This window comes from Patella vulgata, chromosome 6 (genome assembly GCF_932274485.2).
Source record: "Patella vulgata chromosome 6, xgPatVulg1.2, whole genome shotgun sequence".
NCBI lineage: Eukaryota > Metazoa > Mollusca > Gastropoda > Patellidae > Patella > Patella vulgata.
In genome coordinates this window covers 27,927,524-27,941,073 of record NC_065884.2, presented here as the reverse complement: position 1 = coordinate 27,941,073, position 13,550 = coordinate 27,927,524, and the positions used below count along the sequence as shown (strand labels likewise).

At 33.4% G+C, this 13,550-nt stretch overlaps 1 protein-coding gene across 3 annotated transcripts in view; it reads left to right on the top strand.

The window, feature by feature from the left end:
- Positions 1-12,325, top strand: part of LOC126824710 (tyrosine-protein kinase BAZ1B) — a 39,752-nt gene extending 27,427 nt beyond the window's left edge. For all 3 annotated transcript variants that reach the window (XM_050554043.2, XM_050554041.2, XM_050554044.2), the window contains 8 exons: positions 768-908; positions 1,616-1,660; positions 3,080-3,237; positions 3,984-4,063; positions 4,218-4,408; positions 4,791-4,868; positions 5,713-5,850; positions 10,398-12,325. In XM_050554043.2, the coding sequence (XP_050410000.1) occupies positions 768-908; positions 1,616-1,660; positions 3,080-3,237; positions 3,984-4,063; positions 4,218-4,408; positions 4,791-4,868; positions 5,713-5,850; positions 10,398-10,550 (984 nt within the window). In that variant the 3' untranslated portion in view covers positions 10,551-12,325. The remainder of the gene's footprint in view (positions 1-767; positions 909-1,615; positions 1,661-3,079; positions 3,238-3,983; positions 4,064-4,217; positions 4,409-4,790; positions 4,869-5,712; positions 5,851-10,397) is intronic.
- The last annotated feature ends 1,225 nt before the right edge of the window (positions 12,326-13,550 follow it).

The window sequence follows — 13,550 nt, the reverse complement described above, 5'->3', positions numbered from 1 at the left end:
TCTTTAAATATCATATATAATACAAGAAAGTCTGTTAAGTCCAACTTCTATGATTAATATGTTTTGTTTTGTTGAGCATCTTCCTGTTGGACAGTATTCACAACTCCCTGTTTAATGTTCACTATGCAGATTATGGGATACTGATAACATCTTTTTGAGTAGTTTGACCCAAAAATTTAATTAAGTCAAGTTTATTAGAATTGGACGATTTGCCAATAGATAAACTTGTCCAGGGAAAATAAGATTTACCAAATAAATAATTTCAAATGGCTTAAGTTAGTCTAAAGTATGACATACATGTATATATTTAAATTTACAATTGGGATGTGCCATTGTGTAAAAAAAAAAGAAAAATCTGACTACCAATTTATACACACTGTTTATATTATTTGTGAAACAAAGAATCCCATTGGTTTTTACTGTTTTCAGAGTTATTGCCCTTGGACTCCTTAAAAAAAACATTGTAGAAGCTCAAGCTGCTGAAGTTATCCTTTGAATAATACACAGTATTTTCATGAGATGACTAATGGCCCATTATCACTTTGAAAAATATTGTATATGCTTGAACAGCAAAACATATCACTTGATTGACTTCCAAATTATAAGTAATGTTTCTATCCATGAGACAAAGAATCCTATCATCCATTAACTTGAAATTTATACAATGTTCCTGATGAGAGTGACAACCCTTGTGGACTTTTCAGACAACTATACCTGACAGCCTATCTTTTTTCCTGTAGTAATGTTATATATTATGTATTTTATAGAAATGTAAGATATGTCGTAAGAAAGATAATGACGATAGATTATTATTATGTGATGAATGTAACCAGGCATTTCACATGTACTGTTTACGGCCAGCCTTACGTGATGTACCTAAAGGTGATTGGTTCTGTGCTGCGTGTGCTGTAAGTGTAGATTATTGAATGTACTTTATTGACATTACAATTTAGCAAATATATTTTTATAAATTGTATAATTTATAAACTGATTTCATTAAATATCAAGGAAATTATAATTCCCATAAAAGTCATTTAATACAATTTCATTATAAGGCACTTGCTGATAATTTATTAACTTGAAGATGCCTTAAGTAAAAACTAAATCTGCATATTGCAGGTTTTTATTTTGGCCCTAAATGTTATATAAACTATTATTTAGATATTTATTCACATGACAAACCTATAATCAACTATCGAGACTATCGGATGGTAGAGATTTAAACGAATTAAAACCCGGTCACCATTTAATGATTTATTTTAAAATAGGAGAAGCAAGACTTAATTAAGTCTTGAAAAACAAGTACCATTGTTATGATAATAAACAATCTATGTCACATTGTGTCAAAACTTCAAACATTGAGAACTCTGCTCAGAATAAAGTAATTTGAATTAAATTTCAATATATTCATTTTGCATTATCTGTTATTGAACTATTAAAGCAAGAACAGAGATCTCTTTATCTAAATCTTACATAATGCATCTTTAATTATTTTACTAGAACTTATATTTAATACGTCGTATATTTAACTATCATTTATCATCGTATATTTAACTACAATTTATTAACTAATAATTGAAGACAATTATTAACTTATATCTTTCTCAAATTTCAGCCAACTCGAAGACCTACTCATAACTATCGTAGATTTGGCTTTGATGTAAGTTTGTAAAAGTTAAATAATTAAAGTCCAAATTATCACCCCAATTGGTTGTAAATAGTGATAAGTATGACTCATATATAAGACATAAATACTTGTTCTTCTAGACCTCTTTGATTCAGCTAAAAGATAAATGATTAAATTGATTTAATCTGATGTGTTATTTCGATTTATTAAGTGGTAGTCCAGTACTGATTGTCCCCCACCTTTCAAAGAAAGCGGCACATTATTAAAATGGGTCTGTCCGTCACACTTTTTGGGACACAAAAACTCTGCTTCTAATCGAGCTAGAATATTCAAATTTCATGTAGGTGTTTATTAGGTGGATACCTTGATGGAGTTCGAAGATGAGCATTTTCTGCTTAGGGTGAGCAGAGATAAGCAATTTGATTGGTTGATGCTTTGGGACACGATAACTTTAGTTCTGAATAAGTGAGTGATAAAACTTGGTGTATAGTTTCATTACATCATTACCTCGACTAAGTTCGATAATGAGCATTTTCTGCTCAGGATAAGCAGAACGATAATCAGTTTGATTGAGACTTTGGAACACAATAACTCTCCTTCTAATTGAGGTAGAGTGTTCAAACTTGGTGTAGGGGTTCATGAGGTGACTGCCTTGATGGAGTTTGAAGATGAGCATTTTCTGCTTAGGGTAAGTAGATATAAGCAATTTGACTGGTTGATGCTTTGGGACTCGATAACTTTAGTTCTAATTAAGTGAGAGTGATGAAACTTGGTGTGTAGTTTCATTTTATCAATACCTTGACTAAGTTTGATAATGAGCATTTTCTGCTTAGGTTAAGCAGAGGGATAAACAGTTTGATTGGTCAAGACTTTGTAACACAATAACTCCTTCTAATTGAGATAGAATTTTCAAACTTGGTGTAGGCGTTCATTAGGTGAATGTCTTGACTGAGTTCAATGATTAACATTTCTCACTAAAGCTAAGCAGAGCTAAGCAGAGCTAAGCAGAGCTAAGCAATTTCATTGGTCGATGCTTTAGGACAAGATAACTTTGATTCTAACTGATGGAGAGTGATGAAACGTAGTGTATATTTTTACTATCAGGTGCTTCAAAGCCTTGCTTAGATTAAGTATAGATAATCAGTTTAATTGTTCAATATTATTGAAAAAGATAAATGTGCAATTAATCAATAAGTGTCATCTAATTAGTTTGGGATTTTGGCGGGGAACATCAGCCTCACTGATGGCTTGTTACTAATAGTTTCATTTTGACTTACTGTGTGGAACTCAAAATCAGTTCTATCTCATTGCCAGGCATAAGACAGATTGTTATCACACAAAACAAATGAACATGTAAAATCCAATGAAAGCCACTATTTTATTTTTGACCCAAACCAAAGAGGTCTTGTTATTTTAAGTTGAAATGTATTAATATTGTATGTTTATTTACAGGAACCTAACTATGATGATAATGCTACAGTAGGTGGTACTATAGAACATGAAGATACATGTGCAGAGTGTGGTGGTGATGAAGATCTAATAGAATGTTCTGTCTGTCCTCTAGTATATCACACCTTCTGTCATGATCCTGTATTACGTTATCCACCCAGGTAAATATTCTTTGATATATAGCACCAGTCATGGTCCTGTTGTTGTGTCATGTGGCCTCATTTCGTTCCAACACTTGTATGTAAGAAATGGTAGGGTGAGCTGCCTAACATAATGTATTTTCTGCAGGTCCTTCGGTTTCCTCTTACTGCTAAAGAAATTTGTACCATATGTTAATCCCGAAATGACCTAGTTTGTGTTTAGTTGACATTAATCCCCATTTCTCTCTGAGTCTCTATTATGGTATCAACCAATTTATATTTACTTTATGGTCTGTCTACAAAAGAATTTCATATTTTCAGGATTTAATGGTTGTAAAACCTAACTATTAAACATACATTATGCAAGAGCTAAATCTGCCTATTGCAAGTCTTCCTTTAGACCTGAAATGTTATCTAAATTATTAATTATACATTAATTAACTATCCAGACTATAATCAACTCTTGATGCCTTCGTTACTCTGCAATATTTAGTAGATTTGAATACTTTTTGTGATAACATAAAAATGGATAATTGAAACCAACGTTAGTAATGGCGATCGAGGCTAGCCTAAATTTGAATCACTAATATCTCTGTTCAGGGTGAAACAATTTCACTGAAATTTCCAGGATATTCTATTTTCATTATCTATTTTTTAACTATTATAGTAAGAACTGTCAGCTCTTTATCTAATCTTACCTAATGCCCCTTTAAATAATTTTAAAACCTAACTATTAAATAGTTGTAAATGTTATATTGTAATTGTAGAGGACATTGGGAATGTATGGAGTGTAAAAATGGTGGTAAAAGAAGGAAAGGAAAGAGGGGTAGTAAAGCATCTAAAGGAGGTAATATATATTTATCTATATATTATATAAATCTATTGTATAATATAATTTCCACACTCATAATTAAACTGAATCTTTCTATTATTTGATCAGTCCTATTTATTAAGGTTTCTTTGATATTATACGATATAATACAATTGATTTAAATTTTTAGGAGGAAGGCGCCATAATTATAATGATGACGAAACAGCAGACAGTTCAGAAGAAGAATATAAACCCAATAGACCACCGCCTAAGAAGGTTAAATCTGTTAGTAAACGCAGTATATCTAAATCACGATCTGTTGCTATAGAACCAGATGATACCCCACCGAAAACTAATCGTAGAGCGCCGTCAGAATTATCAGTAAGTTAAAATGAAACTATACTATTCATGTTATTCTGTACAAGACAGTCATGGTTGTGTTACTCAAACGGTAGGGCACTGGGCTCACGATTAAAAGCCATCAGTTTTTCAAGCTCAGGTTTTATCTATCAGGGGTGGCAACTGCGGGCAGTGTTGGGTTGACAAGGAAGGGTGTCTTGTTGATGAAAATTACCATCCATATGTTAGTCTCAAAATTTCCTAAGTGTTGTGTTGACAAGATGTTAAAACTCCATTTCAAGATCGTCAAATCATTACCCGACCTTCATCGAATCAATGAATTGAAAATAGTCTTTCTGCATCACAGTCTAACACGACAACACACTCAAATGAGTTTTATATTAATTGTTATTTCTGTTGACAGCTCTGTGAAGACATCTTGACGCAACTAGTGAAACATAAATGTAGCTGGCCTTTTGCTGAAGCAGTTAGTAAAAAAGATGTAAGTAAAATAATGTACAAGGTGAAGTACAAATAGTGAAAGTGATGGTGATGGTGAAAACAAGGTATTGCAATCCGCACATGGTCATGGCAGCGGGAGACGTGGTCCACGAATTCGTGGTGGTATTGCTCGTGGCTGCTATTGATCAGTGAAAAAAACAATATCCCATAAATATTTCATGGAGAAAAATTTGTTTTCATTTTAGCTTTAGTGAGAAATGAGACATCCAAAATGGCCGCCATGACGTCACATGACTACATGATTATGCAAATTTCCAAAATTCTATTTTTTCTCTTAGCCCAACCTCATGCCCATCCCAACACACAAAAAGAATTTCCATAAAAGCTTCCATAAATACTGTTTGGCATTTAGTTCCAAATCCTCTTTTTTCCCCTCGAAAAAAGGTCTAGCACAGGCAGTGGATTTACGTCTAGCATTGAAAGGGTTAACAAAAACATTCATTGTCAATTTAGTAATTAATTAATGGAACTCCCTAATGATTGACCAATTCCCAAGATTTAACTAGCTTATGCCATATTCACTAACACCACTACAGAGAATGAAAAATGACCTTCACCTTGTATTTGGAATATACAGAATGCATTGTTAAATGGTGGATTAAGACATCATTTCCACTTTAGACATTGAGTGAACAGAGAGCAAGTAACTAAATAAACAAATGATACCATTTTGTCCAGACTGATATTCATTATAGTCAAGTAAAGACAGTGTATTTGACAAAGTAGTTGAGAAGTGAAGACAGTGTAGTCAAAGTGAAGACAATGTGTGATATTGCCGGTAATTTATTCTAACAGAAACTTATTGATTTATATTTTGATTGTAGGTACCAGATTATTATACAATTGTCAAACATCCAATGGATTTCCGCACCATGAGGAATAAATTTATGACATATTCTTCTGCCCAGGAATTTATTGATGATCTGAGTTTAGTTTTTAGAAATACAGCCCAATATAACAAGGTTTGTAAGATAATCCAATGTATTAATAGTTCCAATTGTAAGATCTACAAATATGTTCTCTCTTAAATTGGGAGCACTGTAACAAATTGTTCTTGACTTTGCTTTCAGTGTAGGATGAGAAAGTTCTGGCAATGGACAGTGTCTAGTTGTTTAAGTGGGATTAAAAACAGAGGTTCTGTGTACACATTGGTGTGCACGTAAAAGATCCTTTGACATTTGGAATTCGATATAAGAGTAGGCCGTAGTGCCGCTGTATGGGCAAAATTTCCCTCATAGCACACTGTATGACGTATGACCGTCTTCATTAGCCCAGTTCGGAGCAGAACAGTAGTACGTTAAACCACATTTCATTTCATTTATCCATCTCTTGCAAAATGTGGGTGTATCTTGCCTGGCAGCAGCTGGTTAAAAAATTCCGTAGTTTTAGTAAACAAACCTCCCTTGTTAAAATGGTGCTTTTTTCGAAAGAGCAAACCGTTGCGAAATGTTTGAACGGTTTGACAGCTTTTAATTTGTCTGCATCGGCCAGTGTTCAAAAATTGAATGATCTCGTTTTGGATTATTTTTGTGAGAACGTTAAATATGAACATTCCCGAAAGCATGATTTTATTGAAATTACGTGTGTTATGTTGAAATCTGATGTTCTTTACAATTGTGTCAAGTTTAGTGGCAGTTTGGTGTTTTTAACCATGACTTTTGTCCTGCATAGCAGAAATTTTGAACATAATCTTTAAACAAACTTTTCTCGAAATAGGCGTTTCTGGTCTTTGAATTTGAATATCTTGACGATGGAGTAAGGTAGAGCAATGATTTGGTATCATTAGACAGCTTATGACATTCTGTTGTTTATATTAGTTAGATGAAGAACCCTATTTAATTTCAATAATTTCTGTTAATTTCTTCTGGTGTTATGGCCTGTGTTTCACTTTGTTGAACATTGTAAACGCTATAAAGTTATCTGTATGAAATCTATATGCGTCATTTAAATAAGTAAAAAGAAGAATCCTATTGGATTTCAGCAATTTCTGTTAATTACATCTAGAGTTATGGCCCTTGTTTAACTTTGTTCAACCTTGCGAACATTCGAATGATGAAAGTTATCATCTGATCTTTAAGAAATTTATACGCATCATTTAAATTATTGAAATGATGAATCCTATTGAATTTGAGCAATTTCAAATAATTACTTGCAAAGCTATGGCCCTTGTTTCACCTTGTTGCTCGAATGATGAAAGTTATCACCCGATTCTGTATGAAATTTATATGCATTATTTAAATTAGTGAAATGAAGAAGTCTATTCAATTTCAGCAATTTCTGTCAATTACTTCTAAATTTATGTCCCTTGTTTTACTTTGTCATAATCCGGTCTGTATGAAATTTATATGCATTTTTATACGCCCACATTGAAATGTGGTCGTATATTGTCGTCGCCCCCGTCCGTCCGTCCGGCGTCCACAAGCTAAAGTTAATATCCGATTGACTTTAAATTTATACACAGTGTTTATGGTCATGAGACGAAGAAGCCTATTGATTTTCAGCGATTTCTAATAATTACTGCCAGAGTTATGGCCCTTGATCACTTCAAAATATCTTGTGGACGCTCTAGAGGCCAAAGTTAACATCCGATTGACTTTAAATTTATACACTGTGTTTAAGGTCATGAGACGAAGAAGCCTATTGATTTTCAGCGATTTCCGATAATTACTGCCAGAGTTATGGCCCTTGATCACTTCAAAAAATCTTGTGGATGCTCTAGAGGCAAAAGTTAATATCCGATTGACTTTAAATTTATACACAGTGTTTAAGGTTATGAGACGAAGAAGCCTATTGATTTTCAGCGATTTCTGATAATTACTGCCAGAGATATGGCCCTTGATCACTTCAAAATATCTTGTGGACGCTCTAGAGGCCAAAGTTAATATCCGATTGACTTTAAATTTATACACTGTGTTTAAGGTCATGAGACGAAGAAGCCTATTGATTTTCAGCGATTTCTGATAATTACTGCCAGAGTTATGGCCCTTGATCACTTCAAAAAATCTTATGGACGCTCGAGAGGTCAAAGTGAATATCCGATTGAGTTTAAATTTATACACAGTGTTTAAGGTCATGAGACAAAGAAGTTTATTCATTTTCAGCCATTTTTGATAATTACTGCCAGAGTTATGGCCCTTGATCACTTCAAAAAATCTTGTAAATGCTCTAGAGGCTAAAGTTAATATCCGATTGACTTTAAATTTATACACAGTATTAAAGGTCATTAGACGAAGAAGCCTATTGATTTTCAGCGATTTCCGTTAATTACTGCCAGAGTTATGACCCTTGATCACTTTGCAAAATCTTGTGGACGCTCTAGAGGCTAAAGTTAATATCCGATTGAGTTTAAATTTATACACAGTGTTTAAGGTCATGAGACGAAGAAGATTATACATTTACAGCGATTTTCGATAATTACTGCCAGAGTTATGGCCCTTGATCACTTCAAAAAGTCTTGTAAATGCTCTAGAGGCTAAAGTTAATATCCGATTGACTTTAAATTGATACAGAGTGTTTGAGGTCATGAGACGAAGAATCGTATTGATTTTCAACGATTTCCGATAATTACTGCCAAAGTTATGGCCCTTGATCACTTTTAAAAACCTTGTGACCCTCTAGAAGCTAAAGTTATCATCCGATTGACTTCAGATTCATACACAGAGTGTAAGGTCTTGAGACAAACAAGTATATTGATTTTCAATGAATTTTTATGACTTGAACAGCTAAATCCATGATGTTAAAAGTTTCCTATACTAAACGTTAGCATGGGGCAAAACTTTATAAAAACCAAACAAATTCTAATGGTTTTCTGATAATTACTTAATGAGTTGTTACTCTTAATCAGATTTTAATGTATTATAAATGTTTCATTACCGAAAAAAGTAAAAATATGTGACAACTCTTGTTGACTGCCCGGACGAGTTAGCTGCTGTGGGCGTATGTTTCGTTGCCTGGCAACCTATCTTTTGAATTAGTAAAACGAAAAAGCCGGTCGAATTTCAACAATTTCTGTAAATTACTTGCATTGTTAAATTTAAAGGCCCTTGTTTCAGTTTGTAGAACCTTGACCCTCAAACGACGAAAATTATAATCTGATCTGTATGAAATTGTCTTGTAAATAAATACCCCCAATTATCTATAAAAGAATAAAGGTGCGACAACCCTTGTCCACCCGCCGGACGATTTAGCGGCAGTGTGCATATGTTTCGTTGCCTGGCAACCTATCTTTATTGAAAGAGTGATTAGTTGCGATCATTTTCAGCATGTTTTCATGGTACAAGAATGCCAGCCTATTCACTTTCAGTGTAAATGACCTCGAAAATGCCCCAACGGCGGACTGATTACCACTCGGAATCGTACTCTACGTAACAAACTACTGTAGAAAAGTTGGTTCTGGGTTTGTGCCCATTTGATGGATACCCCAGCACACTGAGCCTCCTGACTAGTATTACAGACTACATATCATCTGATCCTCTTAACACCTTGACTGTTAGACAGATAGCCTTAGTTCCCTGCTGGTCATTTTTCAGCAAATATACCAATATTTGACAAAGATGTTTATTCTGTATTTTTATCATATAATATGTAGCCTCCTTTTCATTTTTATGATCAATAATCGTCTTGAATTTGTTTATTACTTAAATTTCAAGTTCCCTATCATCTTATCTGACTATCCCCGTTTGAAGCATAACCTGCAGTTTGGTCCAGTTTTGACTTACGTCACCCCCTTCATTGAATCACTTTCCCAGCGACTTCCACTACTAACTTTATCTGATTTTGAGCCATTAGCAGCAAACATTTCCCACAAAATTTTGTCTGTTCTCCCGTGAATATTTCTCTCTCGCATGGGCTGCCATTTCAAATTCGGATGTAAACAATTATATTTTTAATCGTTTGAATTTATAATAATTTGGAAAATACAGAGCTATCATGGCGTGAGCAAAAAAATAACAATCAGCTCTCTATATTTTTAGTAAAAGGGGTATACCCCATGTCAATTCCCCTATTTACGCGACATCTGTATTTAACGTCATGATAACATGACATCACTTGAACACTCTAAAGTGAATGCTCTAAAGTTGTTATCCGTTAAGACCGATCTGTTCGAAATTTATCAAATGAATTTCAACTAGATCTCTGTTTATTATGTCTACTAGAGTTATAGGTCTTGTTCACATTATTTCAACCTGTGAACAACAGCTAAAGTTATCATCTGATCAACTTTAAATCTATGTACTTTGTTTCGATTAAATTAATACGATGCATAACAATTAAATCAATTTGCTGTTGATTATATCATAGAAACTTGTCAATATCTCAATGATATTATAGAGTACAAAGATCTTGCAATGTATTTACTTCAAGATTCAATATGGAACAAGCTTTTCAGACTGGTCAGGCGATGCAAATGTGTACATGTTTTGTTGCCTGGCAACACATATTTGTTTGAAATATTGACTTAAGTTACATTTTGTTTATAAAATAATTGATGTCTTTAATTTGATTACAGGAAGATACAGAGATATATCAATGTATGTTGACGTTAGAGAAATTAGTTGGCCAATTAATCAGTGCTTATCTACCTAATCACATCTATAGTCGTGATGTTGTCGCCAATGGCTACCATGATCATGGCTACAGCAGCAAGAGAAAGCGACGATGAAGATTATCCTATCTTTGTATTTCACCAGAGTTTGAATCGTGATTGAAATCGTAGGTTTCATTAGAAAATTTCCCAATCATGAAAGTAAAATAGATTTATTTTTATTTGAAATACTCGCAATAATGAATGGAAAAAATTCTTTTAATTAATTAATGTTGTGTTATCTATGAATTTAAAAGAGTGAAATGCTTATGTTTCCACAAATTGAATTACAGTAGTTGTAGGAAAATGTTTTTAAAAAGCACAGTATATATTTTATTGTATATAAAGACATCTGATGTTCGATATAAGTTATGTATAAAATTTCACATTTATTATAGTGCGTCAACTGTTTTGAATTTTTCTTTTTAAATGCTGATATTGTCTTTAGCACCAACTAGACAGGACATTATCATGTAATATGTTATGTATTTTATTATTTGAAGATAAGAGAACATTGATTCCCAGTTCTATCATTTATAGACCATTGTTTATGTATACATTAATATAAACATTTAACACAGCAGACATTAGTTTTATGCTGACGGAAGAAAATAATTGTTGATTATACATACACATTATCTCTATTTCAAAAAAACGAAAGCGGGCGATATAAGTATACATAAACGGGTCGATTTCAGTCCTCCCTAAAATGTATAAATTTGTGTATAATTTTATCTCTACATGATTCAACATTAAGGCATATTGTACAGAGAAATTGGTTAAAGGGGAGCAGCTTAGAAATTTAAAGCTGATCATACTCAACTAGCTTCACAAACATTTATTTCGACATAAATTGTTTTGTTTTATTACATACAAGTAATTATGCCTAAAACTTAATGTGGTACATTCATCTAGGTTTAATAATTATAGAATCGTTGTACTAATCAATTTGTGTTCAGTGTATTGATTTGTACAATCACAGTACCTGACTTGAGACATTAAGGAAACAGGGATATAAATAAATCAGTAGTTAGATTTTCAGCCCAAATTAATACTGGACCATGTAAGATCTGAAAAACAATATTTCATATTTTGTCAATTCTTAAAAACTCAGTCTAAAGCATTTGAATTTACTATCTTTGCTCCTTTGAATAATACAGACCATTTATAGACAATTTCCTCAGCCATAGCAGTTATCTATTAATATATACATAGGCAGTTCTCTGAATAAATAAGACATCATCACAGCCATCTTGGGATTGTGACATGTCAAAAATCATGGTTCGTCAATGAACATGCATGCTAAGTTTCATGTCGATCATACATGCATTGGAGGCACTTTAGGCTGAAGAGTGTTGCTTCAAAGAACAACAAGATGAGTAGCTCTTGGAGAACATTTGCTGGTACAAAAATACATAGGCAGTTCTCTATTAATAAAATATATAGATTGACTTATCTATATCTGATTGTAAAGTGCTAGTATGGTAGATTTGCTAAACATTGTCTTTATTTTTATACATCATGCTGTCAAAAGTATTTGTTAGTCTGTTTCACCTACTGTATTACTGACCGGTCAAATACATAAGATGAAAATGTGTAGATATGTCTCTATTTAACAATAAAAATTCATGTTTTAGTATTTAGATAAAAACTTTTTTGGTGGCTTTCTCCTTGTTATAACTTTTTAGTCATAGTCGCGCAGGCGCTATCAAAATAAAATGGTTGAGTAATGGAATAAAATTCATGTAAGTTTTATGTCTAATTATTATTAATGAATATAATAGTCATCATTGTTATCTGTTGTCATAACCTGTACATTGGCTTCATTAAATAAACTATATTCACATAGCCTACCTAATTTGTTTGTTTTTATTTGTATTGTCATAATGCTAGGAGCACAAAGACTCCTGTCCGAATGATGGATTGGCTGAAGGTTAGTTAAAATTGAACTAAATGGGGTTCAACGTTTTTTCCTTCACCCTTCACCAATCGGGGAAAATGAAGGTCTTGCAGTGTGCTATGAGGGAAATTTTGCCAGGACAACAGCATTACGCCCAGCAAATGTTATGTTCTGGACCTTGTGTTTTTTTACCCATCCAAATGACTAGCCACTCTCCCAAACGGCACCACTGACTAAGCTGGGAAATCCAGAGGAACTTTAAATGTCACCAAGCCACAGTGGTCCATACTTACACTTTGACAGGTCATCAGTAGTGTTTTCATTATGACATTAAAACATCCTTGATATCATTAAAATTATAACAAAACATCCAGTAGTAGCATTTGAAAAAAAAAAAAATCTATCGAAACTGTATCCTCTGTAACGTTAACAGGGTGTTCGGAAAAGGGGGGGGGGGGGCACTACGGAATTAAAAAAAAAGTAGAGGTCTTGATATCGATACGGTTATTCCTTCCAGGACCCCAAGTATTCACACCAAAATTGATTGCAGACAATCTTATAATTTGGAATGGGGGGGGGGGGGGTGATCATAACACTAGGGAACAAAGAGTTGCGGAGCTCTGAATACCTATAGGTTTCATCGTCCCAAGGTATTCTGGAACGAAAGGTCGCAAAGTGCGAAAATAATACACCCACACTAATTTCTAGATAAAACTGATTCGTGTCTGGTTATGGCGGAAAATAAAAGAATGGGCTTTAATGTTTCGTCAATTTAATACTTCGGCGATTTTGCGAAATATATTTCAGTGTGGCCGTGGTCCCCCGTCCGTCTGTATGTTCGTAAATTCCCTCCGTTAAAAGGAAACCCTTTACCCCGTCGTTGTCGTCGTCTGGTTTAAATTTCATCGTTTTGACTTTTTCTACGTTACTCGAACTTTTACCTCTGATCATAGAGACATAATAGGCCTATCTACCTGAAATAATATAAATATATCATACTGATATTTCTGATTATCAAGCTCTGCTTTTGATACTGTAGCAAAAATATTAAACATTAATTACCAGTATTTAAAATATAAATGGTTTAATCGAGAATTGGTGTTTTAAATGTGAAAAGCTGCAAATCGCTTAGGAAATATTTTTAAAGATTAAACATGATTTGGAAAAATTTCTCTTGG